Raw genomic sequence first — 27,609 nt, 5'->3', positions numbered from 1 at the left:
AAAATAGTCAACAGGGTCGCAAGAAGCGTGTAGAAAAACCAAGGCGCAAAATAACTGCCCGTGAACTGAGAAAAGTCAAGCGTACAGCTGCCAAGATGCCACTTGCCACCAGTTTTGCCATATTTCAGAGCTGCAACATCACTGGAGTGCCCAAAAGCACAAGGTGTGCAATACTCAGAGACATGGCCAAGGTAAGAAAGGCTGAAAAACGACCACCACTGAACAAGACACACAAGCTGAAACGTCAAGACTGGGCCAAGAAAAATCTCAAGACGGATTTTTCTAAGGTTTTATGGACTGATGAAATGAGAGTGAGTCTTGATGGGCCAGATGGATGGGCCCGTGGCTGGATCGGTAAAGGGCAGAGAGCTCCAGTCCGCCTCAGACGCCAGCAAGGTGGAGGTGGGGTACTGGTATGGGCTGGTATCATTAAAGATGAGCTTGTGGGGCCTTTTTGGGTTGAGGATGGACTCAAGCTCAACTCCCAGTCCTACTGCCAGTTTCTGGAAGACACCTTCTTCAAGCAGTGGTACAGGAAGAAGTCCGCATCCTTCAAGAAAAACATGATTTTCATGCAGGACAACGCTCCATCACACGCATCCAAGTACTCCACAGCGTGGCTGGCAAGAAAGGGTCTAAAAGAAGAAAAACTAATGACATGGCCTCCTTGTTCACCTGATCTGAACCCCATAGAGAACCTGTGGTCCCTCATCAAATGTGAGATTTACAAGGAGGGAAATTAGTACACCTCTCTGAACAGTGTCTGGGAGGCTGTGGTTGCTGCTGCACGCAATGTTGATCGTGAACAGATCAAAGCACTGACAGAATCCATGGATGGCAGGCTTTTGAGTGTCCTTGCAAAGAAAGGTGGCTATATTGGTCACTGATTTGTTTTTGTTTTGTTTTTGAATGTCAGAAATGTATATTTGTGAATGTTGAGCTGTTATATTGGTTTCCCTGATGAAAATAAATGATTGAAATGGGTATACATTTGTTTTTTGTTAAGTTGCCTAATAATTATGCACAGTAATAGTCACCTGCACACACAGATATCCTCCTAAAACAGCTAAAACTAAAAAAGCCCCACTCCAACTTCCAAAATATTCAGCTTTGATATTAATGAGACTTTTGGGTTCATTAAGAACATGGTTGTTGTTCAATAATAAAATTAATCCTCAAAAATACAACTTGCCTAATAATTCTGCACTCCCTATATATATATATATATATATATATATATATATATATATATATATATATATATACTGTATTTCCCGCACTATAAGGCGCACCTATAAGCTTTTATTTTTTTCAAAAGCTGACCATGCGCCTTATAATACAGTGCGCCTTATATATGGATCAATATTAAGTCGCAAAGTCTTGCAACTAGGCAAGCAGCCAGCCGTCGACTAGATTTTCCCCCGAAGGCGAAGTCGTCCACGGTGTGTGCTGGGATTTATATACCGGCGTTTCATTTCCTAACCAATGTGTCAATCATCGTTTGAATCAGTCACTATTGGCTAAAGTTATTCGGAGGTAAAGGGGGCGGATCCTTTTTATCATTTACAGGCTCGCATAGGCTAAAGGGGCGAAACAAAGCCTGCAATTGGCCGAAAAAGATGAATGTGAATCACACGTTGGGTTGCACTACGGCATAGAGAAAACATTTTTTAGTATTCTGTATTTGTAAATATTTTACTCTCCTGGATTTACTACACTCACGGTTGTAAGAAGACCATGGTTATGTATCATTATTGAACGTGATGGCTGCAAGAGAACTTAGGTGAGTTATGGGGCTCTATATTTTCCCGGTATCTTGTTTTAGAACGATCTTGATGTTTCTGTGATGAGTCTATTTTTAAACTGAATTCAATTCAAAGTGTTTATCGTCATATGCACAGTAAAGAACCCCATTTCCCTGCACAATAAAATTCTTACTCTGCTGTCAGCACAGTTGCCAGCAAAAAATAAAATGGAAACTAAGAAATGATATTTGGAACGTACATGTCTGAGACACGTATTTGCTTCTTTGCAAGCTTTCGGAATGTTAAGGGGGTAATAAGTTGGACTGAACTATCTGATAAGGCGCCCTATAACCCGGTGCGCCTTATAGTGCGGAAAATACGGTGTGTGTATGCATTGATAAATTCCAATTATTTTCCAAAATAATGCATTTTGAAAACAGCATGTCTTGTCTTTGTCATCCTGACCTGTAATGTCATCGGAGGAACACCAGCACCCTAGCAAGCCAGCCACCATATTGTTTTACGTTTAAATCAGTCAAAGTTTTGCAATTTTTTGCGGGGTACGCCTAGGTCTTGTGTCACAGGTAGATGCGGTAATGGTACAGTAAAGGGCAAGCCGCCAAAACGGTGCTAGCTGGCAAAAATAACACACGTAGAGCTGCCTATGGGGGGCTAACTGTGACAGGTCTACGAAAGGTGGACACAGCCCCAACAAGAAAACGCGAGGCTCGCCAACCAAAAACCACGTGTTGAGCAGCCAGGCTAAACGGGAACCAACAGCGAAAAGTGGGAACGGCTACTGTGATAAAAGCAAAGGCAACCTGGAATGAATCTCATAGGACAGGGCAAAACTTGATCTGACGCTAGGCTAGCCGGCCACACAACACATGGTGGCCAGCGAACAAGCGCTAAATGGGAGCAAACAAAACAAGAAAGCCCTTGGCAGTCCCGACGCTAATAAGGAACTAGCCAGCAAAATTATATCAACTTTGACACACACTCACACAAAGCCACTATCATCTAAAATGAGGCGAAGGCAAACAAGGAATGCAAGCTGAAACGGCAGCGGGTAAACTTACCCCATGCAGCTTTTGGAGTCCGAAGCACGCAACTCAGACAAAACGCTTAAAAGGCCGCCAGCGACAGGGTAACCAAAGATCCAATTTCTCCCCAAAATAGTATAGGGTTTGCAATTTATGTTCACTACAATCCGGATTTTACGGAGCTGCCTCACATTTTGTGTTAATGGAATTTGCCATTTTGAAGTGTTGTGTTTATTTAATGATGTCACAGGTCTAGAGGAAACAAGCCAGATGGGTCAACATCGATAATTAATTCCTCAATTCCCCCGGTGCATGGAATATTTTGCAACATGTTTATATAATTCTGGGGAGGAACACTACACGTTCTGCGCTTAATTGATAAAGAAAATATATTTGGGATTAATTTTAATCAAAACTTGCTTTGCAATTGCAGTATCGTCGTTCATTATAAGAATGATCATACTTGTCTTACATATATGTGTTTGAAATTGGAACACAATTGTGATCCTTGACAAAAGTCACTTAGCCTTGAATTAAGCTGATTTTCCTTTATCGGTACAACATGTAAGCTGCATTTAGAATAATTAAATGATGCTAAGCTTTGGAATGCCCCTTTGCCATTGTGTGGAATGTCTGTATGGCAACCGAAAGATGGGTTTCACTTGGTTGAATATACTTTCTGAAAAATCTGTTTCATCACTAAAGAGATCTGATTTATTCAAATGAAGATAATTTTTGTTGTCTTCTTTTTTATAGTACAGTCATACCTTTAGAAGCGTCTCTAAACACAAAATTTTTGTTGTACAAAATCTAATTGGAACCAGAGTCTTGCTCCACATCGCACGGAAAATCTAAGTTGCAAGCTTTTATAATAATAATAATAATAATTTCCTTTGTATTGTCATTCTTTGTAACAATGTACACAGAACGAAATGTCGATACACCTGACCCGTTGTAGCGAGCCGATGCAGCCGCAGCCAACAGAGGGCGCCGCCATTTTACCAATTAGGTATGACTCGGCCGAGGCGCGAACCAGCGACCTCCCAGTCTCAAAGCGGGCACACTACCATCTAGGCTACTGAGCTGGTTGCAGAGGCTACCACGAGAGGCAGGGTTCATAAAAGTGTTGGAAATCGTTGAAAATGCTTGAATTTTAATGTTGTATTTTTAAGGTCAAGAAAAATGCTTGTGCTTAAAAATGCTTGAAGTTTTGGCTATGCCATGTTTCATGTCTGTCTTGACTGGATAGACCACGCTTTAAATGAAGAAAAAAAAAATCTGCTTGAAAACGACACTGCCGCCTAATGGTCTTATCCAAGTATGGAATACAAAAATACAATTTTAGCTTTTTTTTTAACGATTAACAGATGTCCATCGATCCATCATCTGCACCGCTTATCCTCAGTAGGGTCACGGGGGTGCCGGAGCCCATCCCAGCTGTCTTCGGCCACTGGGCAGGCGACACCCTGAACCGGTTGCCAGTCCGTCGCAGGGCACACAGAGACATGCAATTCAGTCGCTCATTCACACTTAGACACCTAGGGACAATTCGGACCGACCAATTAATGTGACATGCATGTTTTTGGTATATGGTAGGAAACCGGAGAGCCTGGAGGAAACCCACACAAGTATGCCGAAAACATGCAAATTCCGCACAAAAAGGCTCGAACTGGTTTTGATCCCATGACCTCAGAAGTGTGCCGCGGCGTGCTAACCACTGCATGGCGACCACATTTTGTCTTTTCCTTAAAAGCTCTTTGTCCGTGTAAAGGATTTTACCTTTTTTTGTATTTTTAGTCAAATCAATAAAGAGAAAGATAGGGTCCCTCAAAAACATCTCATCTCATCTCATTAGCTGCACCGCTTATCCTCAGTAGGGTCGTGGGGGTGCTGGAGCCCATCCCAGCAATCATCGGGCAGTGGGCAGGGGACACCCTGAACTGGTTGCCAGCCAATCGCAGGGCACACAGGGACAGACAACTCATTCACACCTAGGGACAATTTGGACCGGCCAATCCACCTGAAATGCATGTATTTGGAACGTTGGAGGAAACTGGAGTGCCCGGAGGAAACCCACACAAGCACGGGGAGAACATACAAACTCCGCACAGGAAGTCTGGTCGCTGGATTTTAACCCACACAGGAGGTTCCCAAGACCTTAGAACTGAGCCTGCACACGCGCTAACCAATGCGCCGCCGTGCTGCCCCCCTCAAAAACATGCTTTTTGAAGTCAAACAGCAACAAAGAATACATGACAATGCAAAACAATAAAATATAGATTACAAATATAAACTCTTCAGTGCTGTGAATTAATGATTAAATAAAAAAATAACTACACCTACAAAAAATTTTTAATCAATTTAGACACAGATCCTCTGAAAAACACACAAAAAAGTACAGATAAAAAAAAGTTAAATTAAAACCAAAAGATCAGCAGTGTCTAAGATTAGAATATCGAATGTACTCTACTTCATAGCCATCAATATCATAAAGTAAAAATATGGCTCATTGTTCTAATTTCTTTTTGTCCTCTGTATTGCACTCGGTTATTGCCCCCAAAAAAATTATGGAGCCCATTCCGTGTTTTTAAACATGCATTATTGTCAGGGCCAGAACTGAGACAGGACCCACTTGCGTTACGTTTCTCACAAGTTTTATTAAAGGTAAGAGGAAGGGCTGCACCCGCAATCCGGAGTTCGCTAGGCGCGGGAAGCACGTCGCTCTGAATGCGGAAGTGGATCTTCCGTGGCGAGCAATGGCGGTATCGGAAACGGAAAAACAGGTCATTAGCCGGGACAGGAGAGCAAAAACGTGGTCGGGGTCAGGAGTGAGTCGCAAGCAAGGAAAGAAGCGTAGATGTGGTCTGGGACAAAAAGAGGTGGAAAGCCGTGACGGGAGAGTAGAGGTGGTCAGGATCAAAAACGGGTCGAAGCCGGGGACAGACGGGAGCACAAAAAACAGGTGGGAGTCAGGGTGGAAAAAAGGCTTGCCTAGTGTTATCTGAGGTTCGCAGACGGACTGACAAAATGGGATGGATAGGAGGGGGTTTAAATAGTGACAGAGAGCCAATCAGAGTCCGAGGCAGTTGGCGCCAAAGAAGCGGGCACAGGTGAATATTGTTAATCATGACAGTTATATCTATTCCAATGTCTCCTACTTTTTCTTGCGAGATCCTTTTTTGCATCTATTGATTGTACAGTTTTGTGCTGGCAAACGAGCCAAAGTAAGCAAAACTTTACTACAACGAAACAGGTCATTGGGCCGGCTGGGTCTTCCTAATTTCCTCGGTTAATTTTGGGCCGCGAATACGCATATAAAATAACACTCTGGTTCACCGACTGTGGCTGGGTTCGTTTGGAGGCTTATTTTTGCTCTACATTGCTCACAGTGTTGGCATGTGGAAGTGTATCAGTCCCTTATTCCAAGTTTACCACTACTACAGTGGTTGAACAAACATTGAAAATATAATCAGACGACACTTCAGTTGGTTGTCACAGCCGAAGGTGATGATCATCTAAATTAATTACCTTTTCACGCCAGCTATGATAGATGGACGGTTTAAAACACTGGAGATACAAGGCATGTGCTGTCTTGGGACTTATATTTTGAGAATGTATTTGCAAATTTTGATCAATTAGGCACATAATTCGGTTTGAATAGGTCTGATTTTTTTCCGGTTCTTTCAGCTATGGGACTTTGCTAGATCTCATACATTATCCTTCCCACAGAGGGATTGACTTGGCTCTTGCTGCAACTCATCCACCTCATAGTCCAGTCTCAGCTCTCTATATTCTTTCGTGTGAAAACATAGAACACACCTTAATGAAGATAAAAGCTGACTGGGAGCACAAATTACAAGTATCTATCACAAGAGTTTTGGAAAAAGGCCCTTGTATCCGTTAATTCCTCCACCAGCTGTGCAAGGCTTATTCAATTTAAGGTGCTCCACAGACTCCATTACAGCAAACAGAGACTCCATAAGTCATTTGCCAATTCAAGTGATGAACCTTGCAGCAGGTGCTCTCAAAGTCTTTGTCATCTAACTCATATGTGCATTTCCAATATTTTAGGAAAACATATCAATCCATCGCCGCACAGATCCCCGACAATCTCTAAACAACTGTAATTCAGGATAACGTTTTTTTTCGTTTCGTTTCGTTGATAGCCCGTAAAAGGATACTACTTTTGTGGAAGTCCTCAGAACCATCTGCCTTCAAAACATGTCTACACGATATACTCGTTTTGCTTAAATTAGGGGGGAAAAAAAATCACATTTTATCTCAGAGGATATGACGGTAAATCCTATTCTCATTGGGCATCTTTGCTCCACTTTTTTGTAATGCACATACTCGACAACATATAATAAACCTGGGTGTCAGGGTCTGGTGACTCCTAACTCTAAATTTTGTACATGAAAGTATTGCAAATACATCTCAAGGGGCAACAGAGAAAAAATAGAAACTTAAAATAACTTTCATTGTAAGTGAACAGTAAACTTAGTGTCATCAACAGTCTCATGCTCGCTCAATCACTCCTCCCGCATCCAACACAACTACCACCAGACCATGCACATACTTCCATTACGGCAACTCCTTCATAATAAACTCGTTGATTTCATCTTACTTATCATCCATCCATTCATTATCCGCACCGCTTATCTTCAGTAGCGTTGCGGGGGTGTAAATCAGTCAAAAGTTTTGCAGGGAGGTCAGGAATGGACCCGTTCGTTTTTAATCATTGTCACGGTTGCCATGGCGCCCAATTAGCCCCTCCCGTGTGGCGCCAGCTGCGACTCGTTGAGGTTGGCTTTCCGTCTATTTAAGCTCAGTGCTCTCACTCTTCCCTTGTCAGTCCGTCAACAAACCTCTGCCCCGCAAGACGTGGGTTTTGACTTGGTCCAGTTTCCTGTTGGTATTTCCTGTCCGGTATTGTTTCCGTTTATTTTGTCCTGTTCAATATCGGTTTTCAGTTTCATTCCCGTCTAGTTTGTCCTGTTTAATTTCGATATCCTGTTTTGATATCAATCCTGTCAGTCCCGTTGTTTGATATCGGTTTCCAGTTTCGTTCCCGTCTAGTTTGTCCTGTTTATTTTCGATATCCTGTTTTGATATCAACCCTGTCTGTCCCATCCTGTCCGATATCTGCTCGGACAATTGGTATCGATCTCGTCGGGCCTCTGGCTTCCTATCATCGCACGCTAGACTGCTGCCCAACGTGCATGACTCCCCATTTCCCATAAAATAAAAGGCTTGTGTGAGAAACGTCATGCATTTGGGTCCTGATCCTGTTCCGGTTCTTGACAATATCTGGAAAATTCACTTGTTGCACGAGAAATCCGAGCTACGAGCAGGATCCTGGAACAAATTAAGCTCATATGATGAGATACCATTGTACTTATTTTGTTTTTACTTTCATAGACTTCCTTTCTTTAAGAATACAAACAATCACAGTACCAATCAACCTCTGTTATGCTTTATAAAAGGGTGCAAGTGACAACATTTGACTAAATGTTTTTGTATTTGTTGTTTCCCTATAAGGAGAGGGAGCTGACAAAGAAGAGGAAAGAATGTGAAAATCTTGAGCATGAAGCAAAGAAGCGGCAGAAAAAATGCCTGGATTTGGTAAATTATCATTTTACTCCAGTTTTCATAATGCCTATGAATCTTACCTTTACTTCGACTAAATTTTTTTCCACTTTGTGGCCGCTCAGGAGAGCCAGCTTGAGGATGAGCGGGGTAAAAATGAGGAACTAAAAGAGGAGGCAAATCTCCTCAGGAGGAAGGCACAACTGCTCGATCAGGTCTGTAGCATTTCTGGAAAAGATATTCTAATCATCCATTCCGTGTCAAGCCTGAATGAGTGTAAATCAGGGGTGTGTAAAGTCCCACCAACAGATTCAATTCGGCCGGTGAGACAACGCTAAAAGCAGCATAAAAGAACATTTAGCTCAAGTTTTTAATTTTAAACTTGATGTCGCCAAAGCCAGGCACCACTCCCAAGGCAACTCTAACTGAATTTCTTGTTCTTTCTCCCGCTTTCTCCCTCTCTCTCTTTCTCTCTGTCTTTATCTCTTTCTCTGTCTTTTTCTCTCTCTCTTTTTCTCCCTATATTTGCTCCCTTTCTCTCTGTGTCTCATTTTTTTTCCTGTCTGTCTCTCTTTCTGTCGCTCCTCTTCTTCTCTCTAAATCTCTCTTTCTCTCTCTTTTTCTATCTCTTCCTCTATCCCTCTCTTTGTCTCTTTTTGTATCTTTATCTCTTATGTTCCTTCTCTTTCCCTTTCTCTCTTTGTATATTTTTTCTCTCTTTTTTTCTATTTCTTTCTCTCTCTCCTTTTCTTTCCATCTTTCTATGTTTTTTTATTTCTTTGTTTATTTCTCTTTTTGTATCTTATTTTTCTTCCTCTGGCGCCACGTAGCCCCCTTAAACCACCTAAGTAGCCTGTGGACAGTTTCTGCAAATATATCATGGGTCATTGTTATTTTCTAGGAAATTGGATTTCTAACTGACATGATATTTAGTGGTTGACCAAGCCTATTTTCAATACGAATTACAAACTTGTAATAACGTAGTAATAACATAGTAAAACCATATTATTAACATGTTATTTTAGAAATGCATATAAAACCAATAGCCCTCGGCTTCAACAAGGTTGGCGACCCCTGACTTAAACTATCATGTTTTACAGACTCAAGTTGAGAATGACGAGTTGAGGGACCAACTCTCGACGGTGACAGCCCGACACAATTCAGTTCTCGAGGAGAACCAGAGACTCTGTGCCAAACTGGAGAACCTAGAGCAGGTCCTAAAGGTGTGCAGTGGGCCTCCTTTTTTTCCTTTGAATTTGAATTCCTTCTCTCAAATCTCTTTGTGATTGTTTGATTTCTTTGAGCAGCACATGCGAGAGGTCGCTGAGCGAAGGCAGCAGTTAGAATTGGAACATGAGCAGGCTCTGGCTATCCTTAAGTTCAAACAAGATGAAATCAAAAGGTTGCAACGGGTAAGAAGTTTTACAGCCCACCAATCACCCAACTTTGTCTTGAAATTAGATTTTGACCAGCAGGAGGCAACCTTTGGCAATTATTGAGCACTATGATTATATTTTTAACAAAAAATGGTTCGTTATATGGCAACCAAACTCAATCATTTCTGTAATTATATTTGCTTCACTTTTTAGGCTCAGTTATTTGCCAAGAGGGAGCATGAAGGCGTGGTCCAGATGTTGGAGGTAAGGTTCTATTTCAATTGTACTAATATTTTGAGGGTTGGAAGTTGAACATAACTACACATTACCACATTCAAAACATATTCTTCACTGCACTGGTGACACTTAGAAATAATGTATGTATAATGTTTTTAGCAAGCAAAAAAGGATCTGTTCCGAACAATGTTTTTTCAAATGAGAAAGTTTAGGCACCCCTGATCATTTTCAAGATGTTTTTATCAAACATTTGGTTGTTGGGATCAGCAATTTCAGGTTAATATTTGGTATATCTTATTGTGTGTGTGTGTGTGTGTGTGTGTGTGTGTGTGTGTGTGTGTGTGTGTGTGTGTGTGTGTGTGTGTGTGTGTGTGTGTGTGTGTGTGTGTGTGTGTGTGTGTGTGTATAATGTATGTATAACGTTTTTAGCAAGCAAAAAAGGATCTGTTCCGAACAATGTTTTTTCAAATGAGAAAGTTGGGGCACTCCTGATCATTTTCAAGATGTTTTTATCAAACATTTGGTTGCTGGGATCAGCAATTTCAGGTTAATATTTGGTATATCTTATTGTGTGTGTGTGTGTGTGTGTGTGTGTGTGTGTGTTTGTGTGTGTGTGTATAATGTATGTATAATGTTTTTAGCAAGCAAAAAAGGATCTGTTCCGAAAAATGTTTTTTCAAATGAGAAAGTTTGGGCACCCTTGATCGTTTTCAAGATGTTTTTATCAAACATTTGGTTGTTGGAATCAGCAATTTCAGGTTAATATTTGGTATATCTTATTGTGTGCGTGTGTATCCATTCATCCATCCATTATCTGCACGGCTTATCCTCAGTAGGGTCGCGAGGGTACTGGAGCCCATCCCAGCTATCTTCGGGCAGTGGGCAGGGAACATCCTGAACTGGTTGCCAGCCAGTCTCACGGCACACGGAGACAACCAACTCGCTCGCTCATTCAAACCTAGGGACAATTTGAAAAGGCCAACTAACCTTACATGCTTGTTTTTGGAATGTGGGATGAAATCAGAGTGCCCGGAGTAGAGCCACGCAAGCACGGGGAGAACATGCTATATATATTTATATATATATATATATATATATATATATATATATATATATATATCCATCCATCCATCCATCCATCCATTGTCTTCCGCTTATCCGAGATCGGGTCGCGGGGGCAGCAGCGTTAGAAGGGAAGCCCAGACGTCCCTATCCCCAGCCACCTCCTCCAGCTCATCCGACGGGACTCCGAGGCGTTCCCAAGCCAGCCGAAAGACATAGTCTCTCCAACGTGTCCTGGGCCGCCCCCGGGGCCTCCTGCCGGTGGGACATGCCCGGTACACCTCCCGAGGGAGGCGTCCAGGAGGCATCCTTATTAGATGCCCGAGCCACCTCAACTGGCTCCTCTCAACGGGGAGGAGCAGTGGCTCTACACCGAGTCCCTCCCGGATGACTGAGCTTCTCACCTTATCTCTAAGGGAGAACCCAGCCACCCTGCGCAGGAAACTCATTTCGGCCACTTGTATCCGATATCGAGTTCTTTCAGTCATGACCCAAAGTTCATGACCATAAGTGAGGGTAGGAACTTAGATCGACCGGTAGATCGAGAGCTTTGCCTTTCGGCTCAGCTCCCTCTTCACCACGACAGACCGGAACAGGGTCCGAATGACGGCAGACGCTGCACCGACCCGTCTGTCGATCTCCCGTTCCATCCTACCCTCACTCGTGAACAAGACCCCAAGATACTTGAACTCCTCCACTTGGGGCAAGACCTCCTCCCCGACCCGGAGGGAGCATACCACCCTTTTCCGACTGAGAACCATGGCCTCGGACTTGGAGGTGCTGATCCCCATCCCGGCCGCTTCACACTCGGCTGCGAATCGCTCAAGCGAGAGCTGAAGATCACGGCTTGAGGAAGCCAACAGCACCACGTCATCTGCAAAAATCAGTGACGCAATGCTGAGGCCCCCAAACCGGACTCCATCCCCGCCAAGGCTGCACCTAGAAATTCTGTCCATAAAAGTATATATATATATATATATATATATATATATATATATATATATATATATATATATATATACTGTATATTTCCTCATCTGCCTACCAATGTTCCCTATAAGCTGCGCGCGTGCGCAATCGCGCACTGCCTGCACATTCTCAGCGCACAAGAAAATCTAGCCAGCGCACACAAAAACCAGGGCTCGAAATTGCTAATTAAGAAGCGAATTAAGTCAAGGTTACAGTGCATGAAGGTAAAAATACACGGGTTCCCCTGACGTTGTTTTCTAGATGCGGTATTTTGAAGTCAATGTCGAACGAAGTTGAAAAGTAAAGTCAGTAGAGTTTTTCGAGAACCAGCTTCTTCGGCTCGGCTCACTAAAGAGAACCGGCTCTTTCGGGTCCCAAACGGCTCTCTAGGTTGTTTTTGCTTCTTTAATCCCTACACGACCAAATATTATGTAAAATTGTGCACAAAATGACTTAAAGGAAAGGGAGGAATTGAACCCAAAAAAATAACAAAATGAAAAAGTTGTGAAAAGCTGAGAAAAAAGAAACAAAAGGAAGAGAAAAAAAAAGGAACAATTCAGAAAAAAACAGTAAAATAGAAAAGAAAGAAACAAAAGAAAAAGGTAAATAGAGAACAAAAAGAAAAAAGTAACAGTTAGGAAAAAATAAACACAATTAGATTTTTTTTAAAGAATTAAAAAAAATATATAGAAAAAAAACAGGGTAAAAAGAAGAAAAAGTTTGTGTTGCATTCAAATAATTTCCAATTATACCAAGTCAATCTTGTTGCCAACATTGTACTTCCACTAAAAAAATGTGATTAAATACAGTTCTGTATCGTGCAACCGAATAAATAAGCCCCCAAAAATGTTAGTATTATGCGTCAACTCACCAAAATGTAATGTTTGATAATGATTTAGTTGCCACACTTGGGATTGCCGTTGTTCACTGTTGTTTCAAGCGTTGCCCAGCGACTTTGTGTGAACGCTCAGACCCGTGGAAAATTACAGGGAACATTGCTGCCTACCCTGATTGAACATCACCGCATGAAACCACTAGATAATGCGCATGGATTTGAGGAGTGAAAAAAGACACACCCACAAAAGGAGGCGAACTCCAGAAATTAAGTTTATAGGATTAACAGAAATTTTGCAATAGTTATTTTAACAAAAATAGGCCTGTGCTTTAAGTTGGGCACCCAACAAAAAATGACATTGTTTTTTGTTTCATGTTTTGCAGAACCTGTAGCAGAAATAACTTCTTAACTCGATTTTAGTTTAATCAGTCTGCTTGTGGGATACTAAAGCACATTTGGACACACCAGCTTCATTTTGGAATGAGGGACTGGGGGCTGATGAAACTAAAATTGTATTTGGACATAAAACCGACAAGATGCATGCTTGGATCTGAACACAGCATTCGAAGAGAAAGACTTGCTACCAACAGTCAAATTTGGTGTTTTTTGCATCATGTTGTGGGGCTGAGCGGTCATTGCAGCTATTGGTAATATTGTTTAAGTTGAGGAATACATGAATTCCAGTCAGTATCAGCAGACACTTACAGACCACGTTCAACATTAAGCGACAGTTAAAGTCTCGCTGCAGCTGGATACTTCAACAAGACACCGATTCCAAACACTGCTCAAGTTTTACCAAGTCATTCATACAGAGGAAGAAGTTCAACATTGTGAAATGGCCATCTCAATCTCTAGTCATGAATATTGTTGAAAATATTTAGTGTGATATAAAGCCCGCTGTCCATGCCTGGTAACTATCAAACCTGGCAGAACTGGAGACTTTTTTTTAAGACAAATGTTCAAAAATACCTTCAACCACAATCCAGATCCACATTAGGAGCTATAAGAAGTGTTTAAAGGTAGTTTATTTCTGCAATGTTAATGTCATTTTTTAATTAGAGTGCCCGAATGTATTCACCTGACACTTTTGTTTAAGTTAGGATTTTACACTTTATGTAAATCTATTAACTTAATTTCACTTCTCAAATACCACTGTGTTAGTCTGCTATATGATGTCATGGTTCACAGATGCCTTACACACTTGAGTGGTTGGGGCACCACTTCCTGTGGTGTGTCTTGGACAAGTACAGCCTGGCAGCAGCCATCCGTCTGTAGGCCAGTTTTGGGGGTAGGAATTTGCTCCCCCTCATGAAACTGATAGTACTGGTTTTCATAGTTACCAGTAGCAGGAAAAGGCCCCTGGTCTGACTCAGATACAGCAACTTCATCATGTGTAAGCTGTTGTTTTTCATCTCGCTCGTTAGAGATGAGACGACATTGGCACGGGTAGCAGTGTGTGACAACACTGATACTTGATATATCTAACTGATATTGCTAATCCGAACAACCAATGATTTAATTTTAAAGGAACACCTTGAGAATGATCAGCAGTGGCCAAACTTTTTATATCACTATGCACCACTTAATGAATATGTCATTTATAGACAACATAAAGTATTCATTGTTTTAAAGGTTTTTGCATTTCATTTTTAGGAGTTTATTCAGCTCGATGTACTGAGGGAGCTGGTAGACTATAGCTTCCTGTTTTTGTTTTCCATTTTGCCTAACATTCTGTTTGTGTGTTTGAATCAAAGGCATTAATACGAAGTCTGTTTGACAGATTCTTTTGTCTTTCATCTTGTAAGAATAAATTGTACACTTAACAGATAAGAGACATTCCACTGATACTGCATCCTGACCAAATGTTCTTTCTGACAGTGTGGCTACCATGTTTTTTTTACAAGCATGTTTTTGAATCATTTTTTATCTCTTTTCTTAAATCTGTGCTAACCAGAGTACACTGGACTGCATGCAGGTACCGTTGACCTTTAACCTGCTTGAGCCTGTGAGCTCCAATATTAATCTTCCCTTATCAAAAATTCTTCCTTGCCCCTGTAGCTAGAATCACAAAACCCATGTTCCCTTTGTATTGTTTCTTTTATTTGATGGTAGAGCAATATTTTTGGTTCATCCCTTTTAATTATGTGGGTTTTAAAAGTCACACAATTTGGTCTCTGAATAAGCTTTTTAAATGTATGCCTTTATGGAAGAAGCCGTTTGCAAAAAGTCTCATGGTATTAAAACATTGCATCTCTGTTAGAATTGCTTATGTACAAAAAATGTAGGTGTTGCAGACAGGAAATGTTCAGGCACTCCTGCTGAAAATGCACTCAGGAAACCCTTACCGCAAGCCAGGCCAGAGCACCATAGCTCATTTTGGTGCTTCAAGTAACTGTTTCTTGTAAAAATGAATGCATTTTAATATAGAATAATGTACAGGATGGTAAATTGCTCAGCTGGCCATTGACCCCATTGACTACTTTCACATTCCACATTATCATTGTGATTTTAGTGACAATACTTAATGTGATAAAATAGCATGCCCCAAGTTTTAACAATTTGCTTCAAGTATTTGTTAGAAGTGCAATGGATCGGAAAATCACAGATCACAGTTTGAATAGGTGTTTTTGATTAGTCACTAATCGGATAAGTGAAAAAAAGAAGGAAAAGAAAACATTACAGTTCTATTATGTTAACTGCTTTTTAGATGAAAATGTATTAATATAACTTAAACTAAGAACATGTGAATAAACTGTTATGTTTCATGTTTGCGAACATAATGTAATCATGAGATTTGTACCAAAAACACACGCAAAAGTATTTAAAGCCTGTTCCTAATAAAATGGCCAACCACATGTGGCTTTAGACACGTTTTATTTAAAAAGGTAGGACCGAAAGCTCTTGATATGAAGACCTTAGCAAAGCGAAGTGTTACGATCACAAACGGCTGTGTTTGAGGACGGCATTTTTGATTGCTACCACAAGAAAAAGCTAAGATGCTCACTTCCGCTTACGAGCTGGAGAAGCACCTCTGATAATTACGTCTTGTAAAACTGTTCTGTAAAAGATTCAAAAGATGAAGCATATTTTGATTTTAACATTTGTCAAAATCCCCTAGTCCATTGTTTTTTTTTGTTACTTAGCTCTCTGTTTTTCCGGACATTCACACGTTTGTTGTAAGTGCAACAGTTGAGGTTTGGGATGGATTGGCAACAAGTTTTAGTTTTCCCTTTTCATGAAAATTTATGAACATAAACATGGTGCTGACACAAAGTCACGGTTTTATCCACAAACTTCTTTCCATGATTGAAAAGAAGCCAAAATGCACCCACATTTTTTTATTTAAATGACACTATAGCTTTTTCTCCGCTCACTATCATCACTTTTTGTGACAATTGTAATAAACATTGATGATCCGTTGCACCACTACACTACTATTTGTATAGCTCAAGCTATTTCTTGTTTAACTAATCCTTTGAACAATCATCTGTAAACTAGACTGCAAACTAAATCCAGAACACTAATACAATTCTGATGGCAATAATTGCTGTATTTCAAAGCTGAGAATCTGTAAGACAACTATTGATGGAATCTTATTGGATACACCTTTCACTACAGTACTTGTTCAAACAACAATGTCCCTTAGCTTTGTTTTCTTCATCTATTTAATTATGTTTTATCATCCAAATCACATACATAACTTGCAACTCAGGGTAATAAATAGGTCAGCATCTGCGTGCCTCACTGATCATCGCGAAACCTTCTTTTGACTGACATGAATGTTGACCAAATCACCAATGATTCTGTGCAGTCGAAGGTGCGCGATCTGGAAGAGAAGTGTAGAAACCAGAGTGAACAGTTTGGCTTGCTGTCCTGCGAATTGGAGAAGTTTCGACTACAGGCCTCCAATACCGAGCCTGCTGGTGCTTGCCTTCTAAACCACCCCAGCCTCTCTGTTCTGACAAATGGATTGGGCTTGTCTGCAGAGCGAGGTAAAGGACCAAGTTGTATTATTGTTTAAAGTAGTTTATATTTATTTCTACTATGTGCTGTCCAGGGCTATTAAAAAGTGCACAGTTCATTTAAATTCCCATAAGTGTTTTACAATAATTAAACGAGTGTGGTGCAAATAATTAAAATGTTTTAAAAATCCAACATTGTGAAATGTTTCATTCTGATAATTGATTTTTAATGCACACTGATCAAAAGTAAAACTATTGATGAAATAGATTACCATTGCTTTCTTCAATTATATCCATTATTTTAAACACACCCTTCAAATTACATATTAATGAATTTAATAGTTTGAATACGTTGTTGCACAAAGTTCCAAGAAATTGATCCATGTATGTAATCATGCCGTCTCCTTGTGTTACCTTCTTTTTAGTAACATTGAGCATTGTTCGAAAAAAAAAAAAAATTGAATTATCAAATCGGTATTATGAAATCTGCGTTTGAATTAAATACATTTTAGATTAGATTTCTCCCCTACTTTCTCAATACAACAGATCCCTTTCATCTACAGTATATGATATATCGTATATAAGTTTGTTTTAGTCAGTCACTGAGACTTGAGCAATCGCACAGAGCAAAGTGTAAACATAAGGAATATGGTTCTAACTCAAAAAAACAGTTACAAGTTCCTGAATATGGCATTTGAAATTCTGGTTTTAGTAAATTTAATTCAACACTGCAGTTTTGTTTTCCCTTTTCAATTAATATGAACTGTGTCATCACAGTGAAAGGCTTCTCCTGCCTGGAATGTAAATCCATGTCCATACTATTTAAGGTGTCTTTAGTTTAACATATTATTGTCCTTTTTATACTCAAAGCTTGGGTTTAGTCCTGTCTGTGAATCAAAAATGTGCTCCTGACACACCTGATGCCATTTTTATACCATGTGGCTGACAATAAACAGTCGATTTCTGGGCAAAGCTAGCGTTTCACATTCTGCCCATGCATCAATCTTTTTAACTGTCCGTTTGTTTTAGACTGCACTGATGGCTCATGGGATATGGAGTCTCTGAGTGAAATAGATTTCTGGAGTCTTGAGGGAGGTGACACTCTCTCCTGCCCTGAGGGTAATGATCTTGTCGGCACTCGTACAGTATTTTTTTTTTCTGGTCCCTTACCCATAACATGTGTCGGCAGTTTTCACTAAATGCATGCCATGTGTTAACGATTCATCTCACTCACACCGTCCAACAACAGAATTTGCATGTGGCTGTACTCGAGAACCCAGGTGAAAAACTGTCTCTGGAATTAGTTAAGCCCCTTAGTGATTCTGGTGTGACACATGCTACCACAAGGTAGTGTGACCTCTGACTACAGACAGATGGAGGCAGGATTTCTCTCCACTCTTTAATCAACTAGGTTCAACCTTAAACCCTCTGCATGCTGACAAGTGACCACGCCCATCTTGTCGCTCATAGATCCAACAGAGCTGAGCCTGAGAGAAATTTTTCTTTTGTTTATGATCTATTACCGTTGTCTCTTCATCTCTTTCTGTTAGATGTGGCTGCTGCCCTACGTTTGGGGACCACCCCCCACGCTGCTGGGCTTTCCAGGGTGGAGCGCTCGCCGCTCACCAAGCATCGAGAGCTTCCCACAATTAGCATTAGCAAGTCAGCTTCTTCCTCCAGCAAATCTGAGACAACCAACCTCACCCCAAAGTCAGAGACCCACCTTAGTCCACACAAGTCGAGTCCAAAACATGAGGTAGTAGAAAATGTGTTTTTAGTGTTTGTTTCATCATTAGCACACTTTACAGATGATTAAATAAAATTGTGTTTATTCTGAATGATATCAAAGTTGTAAATCATTGTATGTAATGCGATTCCACATGGCACTACCAGGGTAACATGTAATACTTTAAAGAGAAAAAAGAGAAAAGTGTCAGGATAAGTAGGAAAATATATTTCCAATTAAGTGTTTAGGCCTAAGTTAAATGATGAAGTGTTATGGTTCTGCCGTGGTATTGCAAGCCGGCAATGTCCTCTAAACTGGGAAGAGAGCAGCTGATGATTATCTGGGCTGTGTTAATTTCTCTCTGTATGTTTTTCCTGTTTGCTGCTGTGCTCCCAGCATACCACACTTTAATGCCCTCAGGTTGGATGTACTAACTAAGGGTTCTTAATTTGGGTAAAGTAACGGTCCTCTTGTGGTTATGTAGGATTTAAAAAAAAAAGAAAAACATTAAAGTTAGCACCCTTGCAATAATAAATTAACAGTAATTTTTAGGGCTGCCACTAATGATTATTTTAATTCTCAGTTAATCTGGCGATTATTCTTTTGATTAATCAGTGAATGGAATAAGAAAAACACATGACTAATTTCCTCTTCTTTATTCAAATTTTAAAATGTTGTGGACAAATAAGAAAATAGTTCTCAAAACAGTATATTCTATAATATTAATTAAAAAAAATTGTGTTTCGTCAAATAACGAACAAAATACATACAAATGTATGCTATACACCTGCAAATGTATACTTTTTTTTAATAATCTGTGAAAAAAAGTCATCTTTGTTGTTTAAGAGAACAGGGCTTTTGGAACAACAAATCATTGTGAATCTGAAAACCCAGTGACACGTATCAACATTAACATTTCAAGTGTTTGTCAAATAACTGATCTATAAACAAAAATACATACAAATCAATGGTATACACGTACAAATATATACGATAGTCTTTTAAACAGTGAAAAAATGGAAATGTGAAAACCTAGGAACATGATTATCAACATTAACAGGCAAAAAAAAATAACCCCTACAAACTTTGCTCACTAACTCATTCGCTTTTCCTTCTTTGAGAACTTTGAATTACAATGCAAAAATGTGAGCATATCAATAAGGATCTCAAGGATGAGAGTTGCTTGCTGTGTCGTTCATGATGTCTCTTTCTCATCATTAAGCTTGTCATTGTTAGCTGATTTTGATTGAGATAAGGATGTATAGTATGAATATTATTATGGCACAATTTACGAGGACACAATAATCACTCAGACTTTGCCAGAAAATGAAACCATTGTGTGCAAGTTGAGCTTTTGTATAAAGCACAATTAAACACGGCTTAAGCCTACTCCCTTTGGGCACATGTTTATGATAATATTTTATTGTTCAGCTGATTTTTTTTCCATTGTGTTTGGTGCAAATAATTTGTTGTTCCCTTTATTTAATTAGTGGTTGGTACTGTTTTTTTTTGCACTGTACCAAAACAAACTGGATTTTTCCATTTAACTGAAAAAAAAGTATCTCGCTCACACACACACACACACACACAGTCACTATTAAGCGATCAGGCAGACGCAAGCACATCAAGTAAGCGACCAAAGACTGACGTTATGTTTCCTCCCTTGATCACTCGGAGTTTTTTGGGGTGTTTTAAGATCAGGTAATTGTGTAATTTTGTAATTGTAATCCTGTGCAGTCCTCTGAGACATTTTTGTGATTAAGGGCTATATAAATAAATGTGACTTGACTTGAATGTGACTTTTATATCAAACACAATTAAACGCTGCTTACATCAGCTAGCTACCAGAGACGAAGGTTACGTTTCCACCCTTTAAAACGCAAATAACAAACAAATAAAAACAAATAATGTAGGGACTTACACTTCGACTGAGCTCCCTTCATCCTCGTCGGTGACTCCATGTTCTGGTTTGGTTTGCAACCTCACCACCGTGGTGCTCCCGTGCCGTTTCACTTTCGGAAAGCTTGCAAGTAACACACTTATTTGTTTTGTGAAGTGTTGAGGGCTCCTACACTTTTGCGGACTTCAGTCGAACTCTTTTCTCCGTGTCCGTCATGTTTCGTGAGTTAAATTGACCTTAGCCTTTGAAAATAGCTCCTTAGTTCGTACTCTACCTCGCTCTGTTATGCTTGCTGACTCGCGCTTCATGTAACGTCAATTTCTTCGCAAAGTGTTGAGTGACACATAAATGGTACAACGAATCGATTAGGTTCTTGTTGCCAACGCTTTTAATCGTCGATTTTAATCGATTTTATTGATTTGTCGTTGCTGCCCTAGTAATGATTGATATATGTAAATAGTTCAGGAAAACACCTTTATTTTGAAAGCATTGTAAATGGTGAGGATTTTGAATACTCTGATTTTGGTGGGGTATCATTCATCCATCCATCCATTTTCTGCACTGCTTATCCTCAATAGGGTCGCAGGGGTGCGCTAACCACTCAGTCGCCGTGCCGCTGGTGGGGACATCATTAACATTAAATTAATAGCCACTGATTAAAGGCCCAAGCCACTTAGGGTAAGAGCAGAAGTTTTGTGTTGTCTTTGGTAAAGATATAGCCAACAACTAATCCATCAATTCAAACTATTTTTTTTAAATACATAAATCAATAATAATAATAATCAAAAACATAATAATGGTTTGTATTTAGAAATGTGTTTTGTTTTGTACTCAAAGACACCGTCCATTGTGTTTACTCACGGTATGTTAAAAAAAATTGGAATTGAAATAATACTTCAGTCCTAGTACAACTGGACAAAATTTAAATCTTTAGAAACAACTTTTCATCTTCTATGTCAACACCCTATCCTAATATGGAGATTTTATAATATTTTTAAGTGGATATATAGGCTCTTGTTATACCGTATATTACTGTCTATCGTGTCATAGAAAGTGTAGAAAGAGGCTTTATTATCCAGCTTGCCGCTCTCTTATCTTGTGCTCATGTGCCCACTGTAAGATATCTGACAGACAGGTTAGGTCATAGGTCTTATCATACAGTCTGCTCGTCTCCCTTCAATTCAATAAAGCTCATGTTTAGTAAAGTAATCCATCACCCACTGGATTATGTGGGTCATATGATAGTTGTAAAAATGCTTTACCGGAAAACTATAAATAGATCCCTCTCTGTATAATCCAATATGATGACCAGAAATTCGTACTCTCTGTGTTTTATAAATATCAAAACGCTTATTACATAAGTGATTTATTTATTTTTGGAGTTTTTCAGCTTCACTCTTTTTTGTCATGTTTTCAGGTGGACACAGCCAGTGAGGTTGAGGAGCTTGACATTGATGTGGCACCTGCACCTTACAATTCCATCAGAGGAGCATCAAAGTTGCAGGTTTTTATTGCACGATACAGGTTTGTAAAATTTACTATTTGAAAAGTCGTAAAAGGAGTCATATGAATATCTAAAACACTGGTGAATACACATTCAACAGCTATAATCCTTATGACGGCCCCAATGATAACCCTGAAATGGAGTTACCACTCACTGCTGGAGAATATATCTATGTATACGGAGGCATGGATGATGATGGTTTCTATGAAGGCAAGTGTAATCAACACAATTTCATTTTTCTGTTACCTCATTGTTATTTCTTTTTTTAGGCGAGTTAGTAGATGGAAGAAGAGGGATGGTCCCCTCTAATTTTGTGGAACGCGTATCAGACGACGATGTCATTGGTAATCCAGCAGAGACTGGTGATGTTACCCACAACTCTTTGCTAGACAGCAGTTTGCACAGTGCCAGCCACCAGCATCACCTCCACACAAGTGTCCGCGCCGCAGATAGGACAGAGGCCTCTTCTGTCTCCGGCCCTGCCTCAGCCTCTTCCAATTCGGCCTTGGCTGTCTCAGCCCCCCTCACCAATGGCCTGGACTTGGATCTGGAGGAGGTGGGAGTGGACACTGTGCCTTACCCAAGAAAGCTCACCCTCATTAAACAGCTTGCCAAGAGCATCATCATCAGCTGGGACCCACCATTGGTGCCAGCTGGGTGGGGCAATGTGTGGAGTTATAACGTGTACGTGGACCAGGAGCTCCGGCTCAATGTGCCCTTCGGTGCCCAGACCAAAGCAGTGCTGGAGCGACTGGACATCAACCTCAAGGCCTATCGTGTATCTGTGCAAAGCCTGACAGATAAGGGCCTCTCGGACCAACTGCGCTGCAGTATGCTCATTGGTAGGGATGTTTGCGTGGCCCCCACACAACTACGTGTGGACCAGGTCACTGCCACCTCTGCCAACCTGTCCTGGCTCCCCAGCAACAGCAACTATGTGCACATTGTGTACTTGAATGAGCAGGAGAAAGAGCTGGTGAAGGCTGGCTGTTATTCGCTGTGCCTCAGTAACCTTTTACCCAGCCTGCAATATGCCGTCAGAGTGGAGGCGAGGCCGCACCGCACACCTTGGGAGTTACCTGTGGAAAGACGTGAACGTAAAAGTGCCAGCATCAACTTCAGCACACTTTTGGCAGGTCAGGATTGATCATTTCTCTTTTTAACGATTTTCTAAGATTGCGGGCCGTCAGAGTGTTGGTAAACAAGGTCGGGTTTTCACAATGTCACCAGTCACTGAAATACGTCATGCCAAATATTATTGAAATGGTTAAACTCTTGGTGTTCAAGATATGATGACCATTTCAAAAACAGACGCTGCCCTACTCGTTCGTGAGTTGAATTTGTTCGTAAGTTGCTTCAGTGCTATATTTTGTATGGAATGTATGTTTAAGTTATATATAAATATGTTTAAGGCTTGTATAAGTAACTTGTATTGTTTTGTACTAAAACATAAACATTTTATAACGTGCTCTATAAAGATAAATAAAGTTAAGTTTAACTTACTTTTGCAAGATAAGCTTTAGGGGTTAGGCGACTTGCTCCTCTCTGTTAGAGAGTGGCCCAAAAAAAAAGCGATCCAACCATTTTTTTAACCGCATCAAGCTTTCTTAATCCACTTTAATTTTCTTTACACTTTACACCAACCTTATTGAATGGATGCACGAGATATTAAACAATAAAAATGTCAAAGTTCTTAGCACGCTGGACATACAGTATAGAATTTTTACACACAAAGTTGAAAGAGGAAACTGATTTTTTTTCCCCCTGGGTGGATGCTGGGTGACCTCTCACAGCGCCACCCTAAGCACTATAGTACTGTCCTGTTGTCCGGAAAAGGTGCACACAATACAAAATCTAACATACAGCATTGTGCGGATATTTTTTGACATCCTGAAAAAAATGATCATATCTACAATTTTTTGTAAGTCGAATGGTCGTAAGTAGGGGAGCGTCGGTATACTAATCAAAGAAACATCACAATCAGTCTGAAACAAGTTACCCGAGAACTGTAAATCTGGTAAAACTCACCCAAAAGTGCTGTGAAATTCTACTCATGACAGGATTCCACGCAAAGATGGTCCGGTTACATCCACGAGAGTCCAGTGAATCTATTCTTATCAAATATTTACTCCAAAACACAAGATAATGCCGGAAATCCGCCTTAAAGCATTTCTGTATCAGTTGACGATCCTTGTAATCAGTTTGTTTGGCTCCATAACTCTCCTTTAAAAATAAAGAGTCTTGTCAGATGATTTTCATTATGGCCGTTAGTCTATGACCTTTTGAATGACATCACGCTCGGCCAATTGTAAGATTTTTTTCACGGTCTTTCGCATGTGACAACCAATGAGGCCCTGTATTAAAACAAATGTCATAACCAACTTCAGCTTCAAAAATCTTTAGCCAATAGTGACCGATTTAAATGTTGATTGACACATTGGTTAGCCAAAGAAATTCCAAACTTTATTTTATGGGCTGTATTGAAAACAGGGCCAAAAATAAGCGTGCGTAAATGCAACCCCGGATCCATTTTTACGCTCGATCATCCAAGCAAGTGTACACAATCATGGATTAACTTCTGGAATAATTTATAAATCTTTCACAATGTCTTAAAATTGGCCAATGTAAAATATATGGTTGCAAAGTTTTAGGGCTATAAAAAGGTCGTCTCCAAATGTTCACTTATGGAAACGCTTTGACATACTTTTAGAAAAATGTATAAAATACAACGTTTAGTTTTTCAGATTGTGGTCAAATTTGACCTGGGACCAGGGAAGGCTTCATGCTATTGTCCCAGCTGTTTTCCAGCTAAGATGCATATGCTACACTCTTGGAGACATGTGATAGCAAAAAATAATTCAAACGAAAACAAAAACCTTCTATTTTTGTGTGTTCCAACTTGGATTACTGTTAGTAGCACTTGTAGGGATTATTTCAGTTTGGGACAAAACATTAAAGTGTTTCCTTTCAAAAGAGACCAAAATCGTCCAAATTCTCCAAACAGTTCCAAAACAGCATTTAATTCACTATGGGTGTTGGACTGGGGTTTTAGTCAAATTCTACAAGAACGTTAAGGGGTTAACTGATCGTGATCATTGGTTTCTTAGTGGTAGCATATTTTCTGAAACTATAAGTTGTTTCTGGATATATGTCGCACCAACCAAAACACGGATAAACAAGAAGGAAAAAACATATGCCGCAACGGTAAATATGTTGCATTTTGGGGGGGAATTTAGCCGATAAAATCGGACATCAAAAACACACATGTCATCAATTTAAATGACAATTTAAAATAAAAGAGCACAACAATCAAAATACATTTGTACGTATACAAATGTTACATGATTGACATGCCTGCTAGTTTCATCACCGACATAACATATTAACTGTTATTCAGATAACTCTAGCATAAAGAACATGCTTACCAAACTATCAGTTTCACTCCAAATCACTAAATCCAACGACATTTTCATCCTCTGTGTCACTGTCACAGTAGGCGATCTGTCACTTGGCTTCTACGTCGCCTATGTCAGTCTCGTCACCGCTGCTTTTTGGCTGCACTTTTACACTATTTGCATTTTGTAATTTGCAGAATGTTTTTTTTTTCTTTTCATTGCTGTTTTGCTTCAGTTATAATTTACCTGTGTAGTGCCGAAAAATGTCCCTCGCATGAAATGTCCCCCTTGCAGGAGCGCGCATACGTCAGTAGCGCATACGTCACTGAAAAGACATGATTTTGGGAGAATTGTAATAGAACAGTAAAGCACTGAGGATTTTTACCTTGTGTATGAAACCCTTTGAGCAGGTTTAAAATATTTACTTGGTCTTTTGAACATTTGTGTCCCGATTGGTAAAAAAAGGTGGTGTCATTTTGCCAAAGTAAATATTATTGACTTGCTCAAAAGGGATTTCTATGCAAAGTGCAAATGATCTGTGCTTTACTGTTCCATTGCATTTCGCCATAAAATGAGATACAAAGTCATTTGAGTGGCGTTTGCACGAGTGATGTATGCGAGGTAGGGGAATTACGTGCAGGGGGCCATTTTTCGGCACGAGACGGCAAGGTTGAAATTATCAACACAGGCCTAGAGCGCTCTCTTGCGGTTTTATTGTGAACATAACATGTGAAATTATATACGATAATAATGTGTAAATAATTTTACATATAAGTCTCACTGGAGTATAAGTCGCAAGCCCACCCCAAACGCCCTCCCCCTCCCCGCCAGACTATTAAAAAAAACTACAACTAATACTGTGACAAATACAGTACTTAGATTTAAAATAGCTTTTCCTTTAAAATGCAAAGCAATAAATTTTAAATAACTCAGTCTAAGGTATGTGATCCTCAAATCTTGTAGTCACTAATGCCAAATACAGGTATCGCAAGTACCGTATTTTCCGCACTACAAGGCGCATCGGGTTATAGGGCGCACCCCCAAAAAATAGTTTTTGGTCCTATATTTTCCATACATAAGGCGCACCGGATTATAAGGCGCTACAATGGGAACGTCGCCAAAACAGTCAGATAGTTCAGTCAAACTTATTACCCCCCTTAACATTCGAAAAGCTTGCAAAGAAGCAAATACGTGTCTCAGACATGCACGGAAACAGTGTCTGTACGATGTCACCAATCACTCAAATGCATCGTTCCAAATATCATTCAGAAGGTTAAAGTCTTGGGATTCAAGAAATGCCAAACATTTCTTAGTTTCCATTTTATTTTTTGCTGGCAACTGTGTGGACAGCAAAGCAATAATTTTATTGTGCAGGGAAAGGGGGTTCTTTACTGTGCATATGACAATAAACACTTTGAATTGAATTTAGTTTAAAAATAGACTCATCACAGAAACATCAAGATCGTTCTAAAACAAGATACCGGGAAAATATAAAGCCGCATAGCTCACCTAAGTTCTCTTGCAGCCATCACGTTCAATAATGATACGTAACCATGGTCTTCTTACAACCGTGAGTGTAGTAAATCCAGGAGAGTAAAATATTTACAAATACAAAATAGTAAAAAAATGTTTTCTCTATGCCGTAGTGCAACCCAACGTGTGATTCACATTCATCTTTTTCGGCCAATTGCAGGCTTTGTTTCGCCCCTTTAGCCTATGCGAGCCTGTAAATGATAAAAAGGATCTGCCCCCTTTACCTCCGAATAATTTTAGCCAATAGTGACTGATTCAAATGATGATTGACTCATTAGTTAGGAAATGAAACGCTGGTATATAAATCCCAGCATACACCGCGGACTACTTCGCCTTCGGGGGAAAATCTAGTCGGCAGCTGCTTGCCTTAGTTGCAAGACTTTGCGACTTAATATTGATCCATATATAAGGCGCACTGTATTATAAGGCGCTTGGTCAGCTTTTAGGTGCGCCTTATAGTGCGGAAAAAACAGTACTTTCAACACACCAAAGAAAAAGATCAATGGGAAATTTCTCATCTTTTAACTTTTGATTTCTAGGCCCTGATTTTAAAACAGCCATGATTAGGCTATCATTATAGTTGCTTGTGCCAGTCATTATTCACCGGTATCAATACTTATATCATCCTCATTCATTGCATACTTTCATGTCTGTTTGGGTGTGCTCTCCCTTCCTTAAACCAGTAGGGCTAATCGATATACTTTTTTTGAAAAATTTCCCCAGGTATTTTACTTGA

At 40.0% G+C, this 27,609-nt stretch overlaps 1 protein-coding gene across 1 annotated transcript in view; it reads left to right on the top strand.

Moving 5' to 3' along the window:
• The window catches only part of tspoap1 (TSPO associated protein 1), a 77,777-nt gene that overhangs the window by 32,115 nt on the left and 18,053 nt on the right, over nt 1-27,609 (top strand). The window contains exons 8-19 of the mRNA XM_088320416.1: nt 8,327-8,410; nt 8,500-8,589; nt 9,475-9,597; nt 9,682-9,786; nt 9,964-10,014; nt 14,808-14,828; nt 16,665-16,845; nt 17,845-17,934; nt 18,366-18,571; nt 21,859-21,965; nt 22,046-22,155; nt 22,215-23,081. Of these exons, the coding sequence (XP_088176542.1) occupies nt 8,327-8,410; nt 8,500-8,589; nt 9,475-9,597; nt 9,682-9,786; nt 9,964-10,014; nt 14,808-14,828; nt 16,665-16,845; nt 17,845-17,934; nt 18,366-18,571; nt 21,859-21,965; nt 22,046-22,155; nt 22,215-23,081 (2,035 nt within the window). The remainder of the gene's footprint in view (nt 1-8,326; nt 8,411-8,499; nt 8,590-9,474; nt 9,598-9,681; nt 9,787-9,963; nt 10,015-14,807; nt 14,829-16,664; nt 16,846-17,844; nt 17,935-18,365; nt 18,572-21,858; nt 21,966-22,045; nt 22,156-22,214; nt 23,082-27,609) is intronic.

This window comes from Urocampus carinirostris, chromosome 17 (genome assembly GCF_059441175.1).
Source record: "Urocampus carinirostris isolate Australia breed hairy pipefish chromosome 17, RoL_Ucar_1.0, whole genome shotgun sequence".
NCBI lineage: Eukaryota > Metazoa > Chordata > Actinopteri > Syngnathiformes > Syngnathidae > Urocampus > Urocampus carinirostris.
The sequence above is the reverse complement of the archived record's forward strand: the minus strand, read 5'-3'. Positions and strand labels throughout refer to the sequence as shown.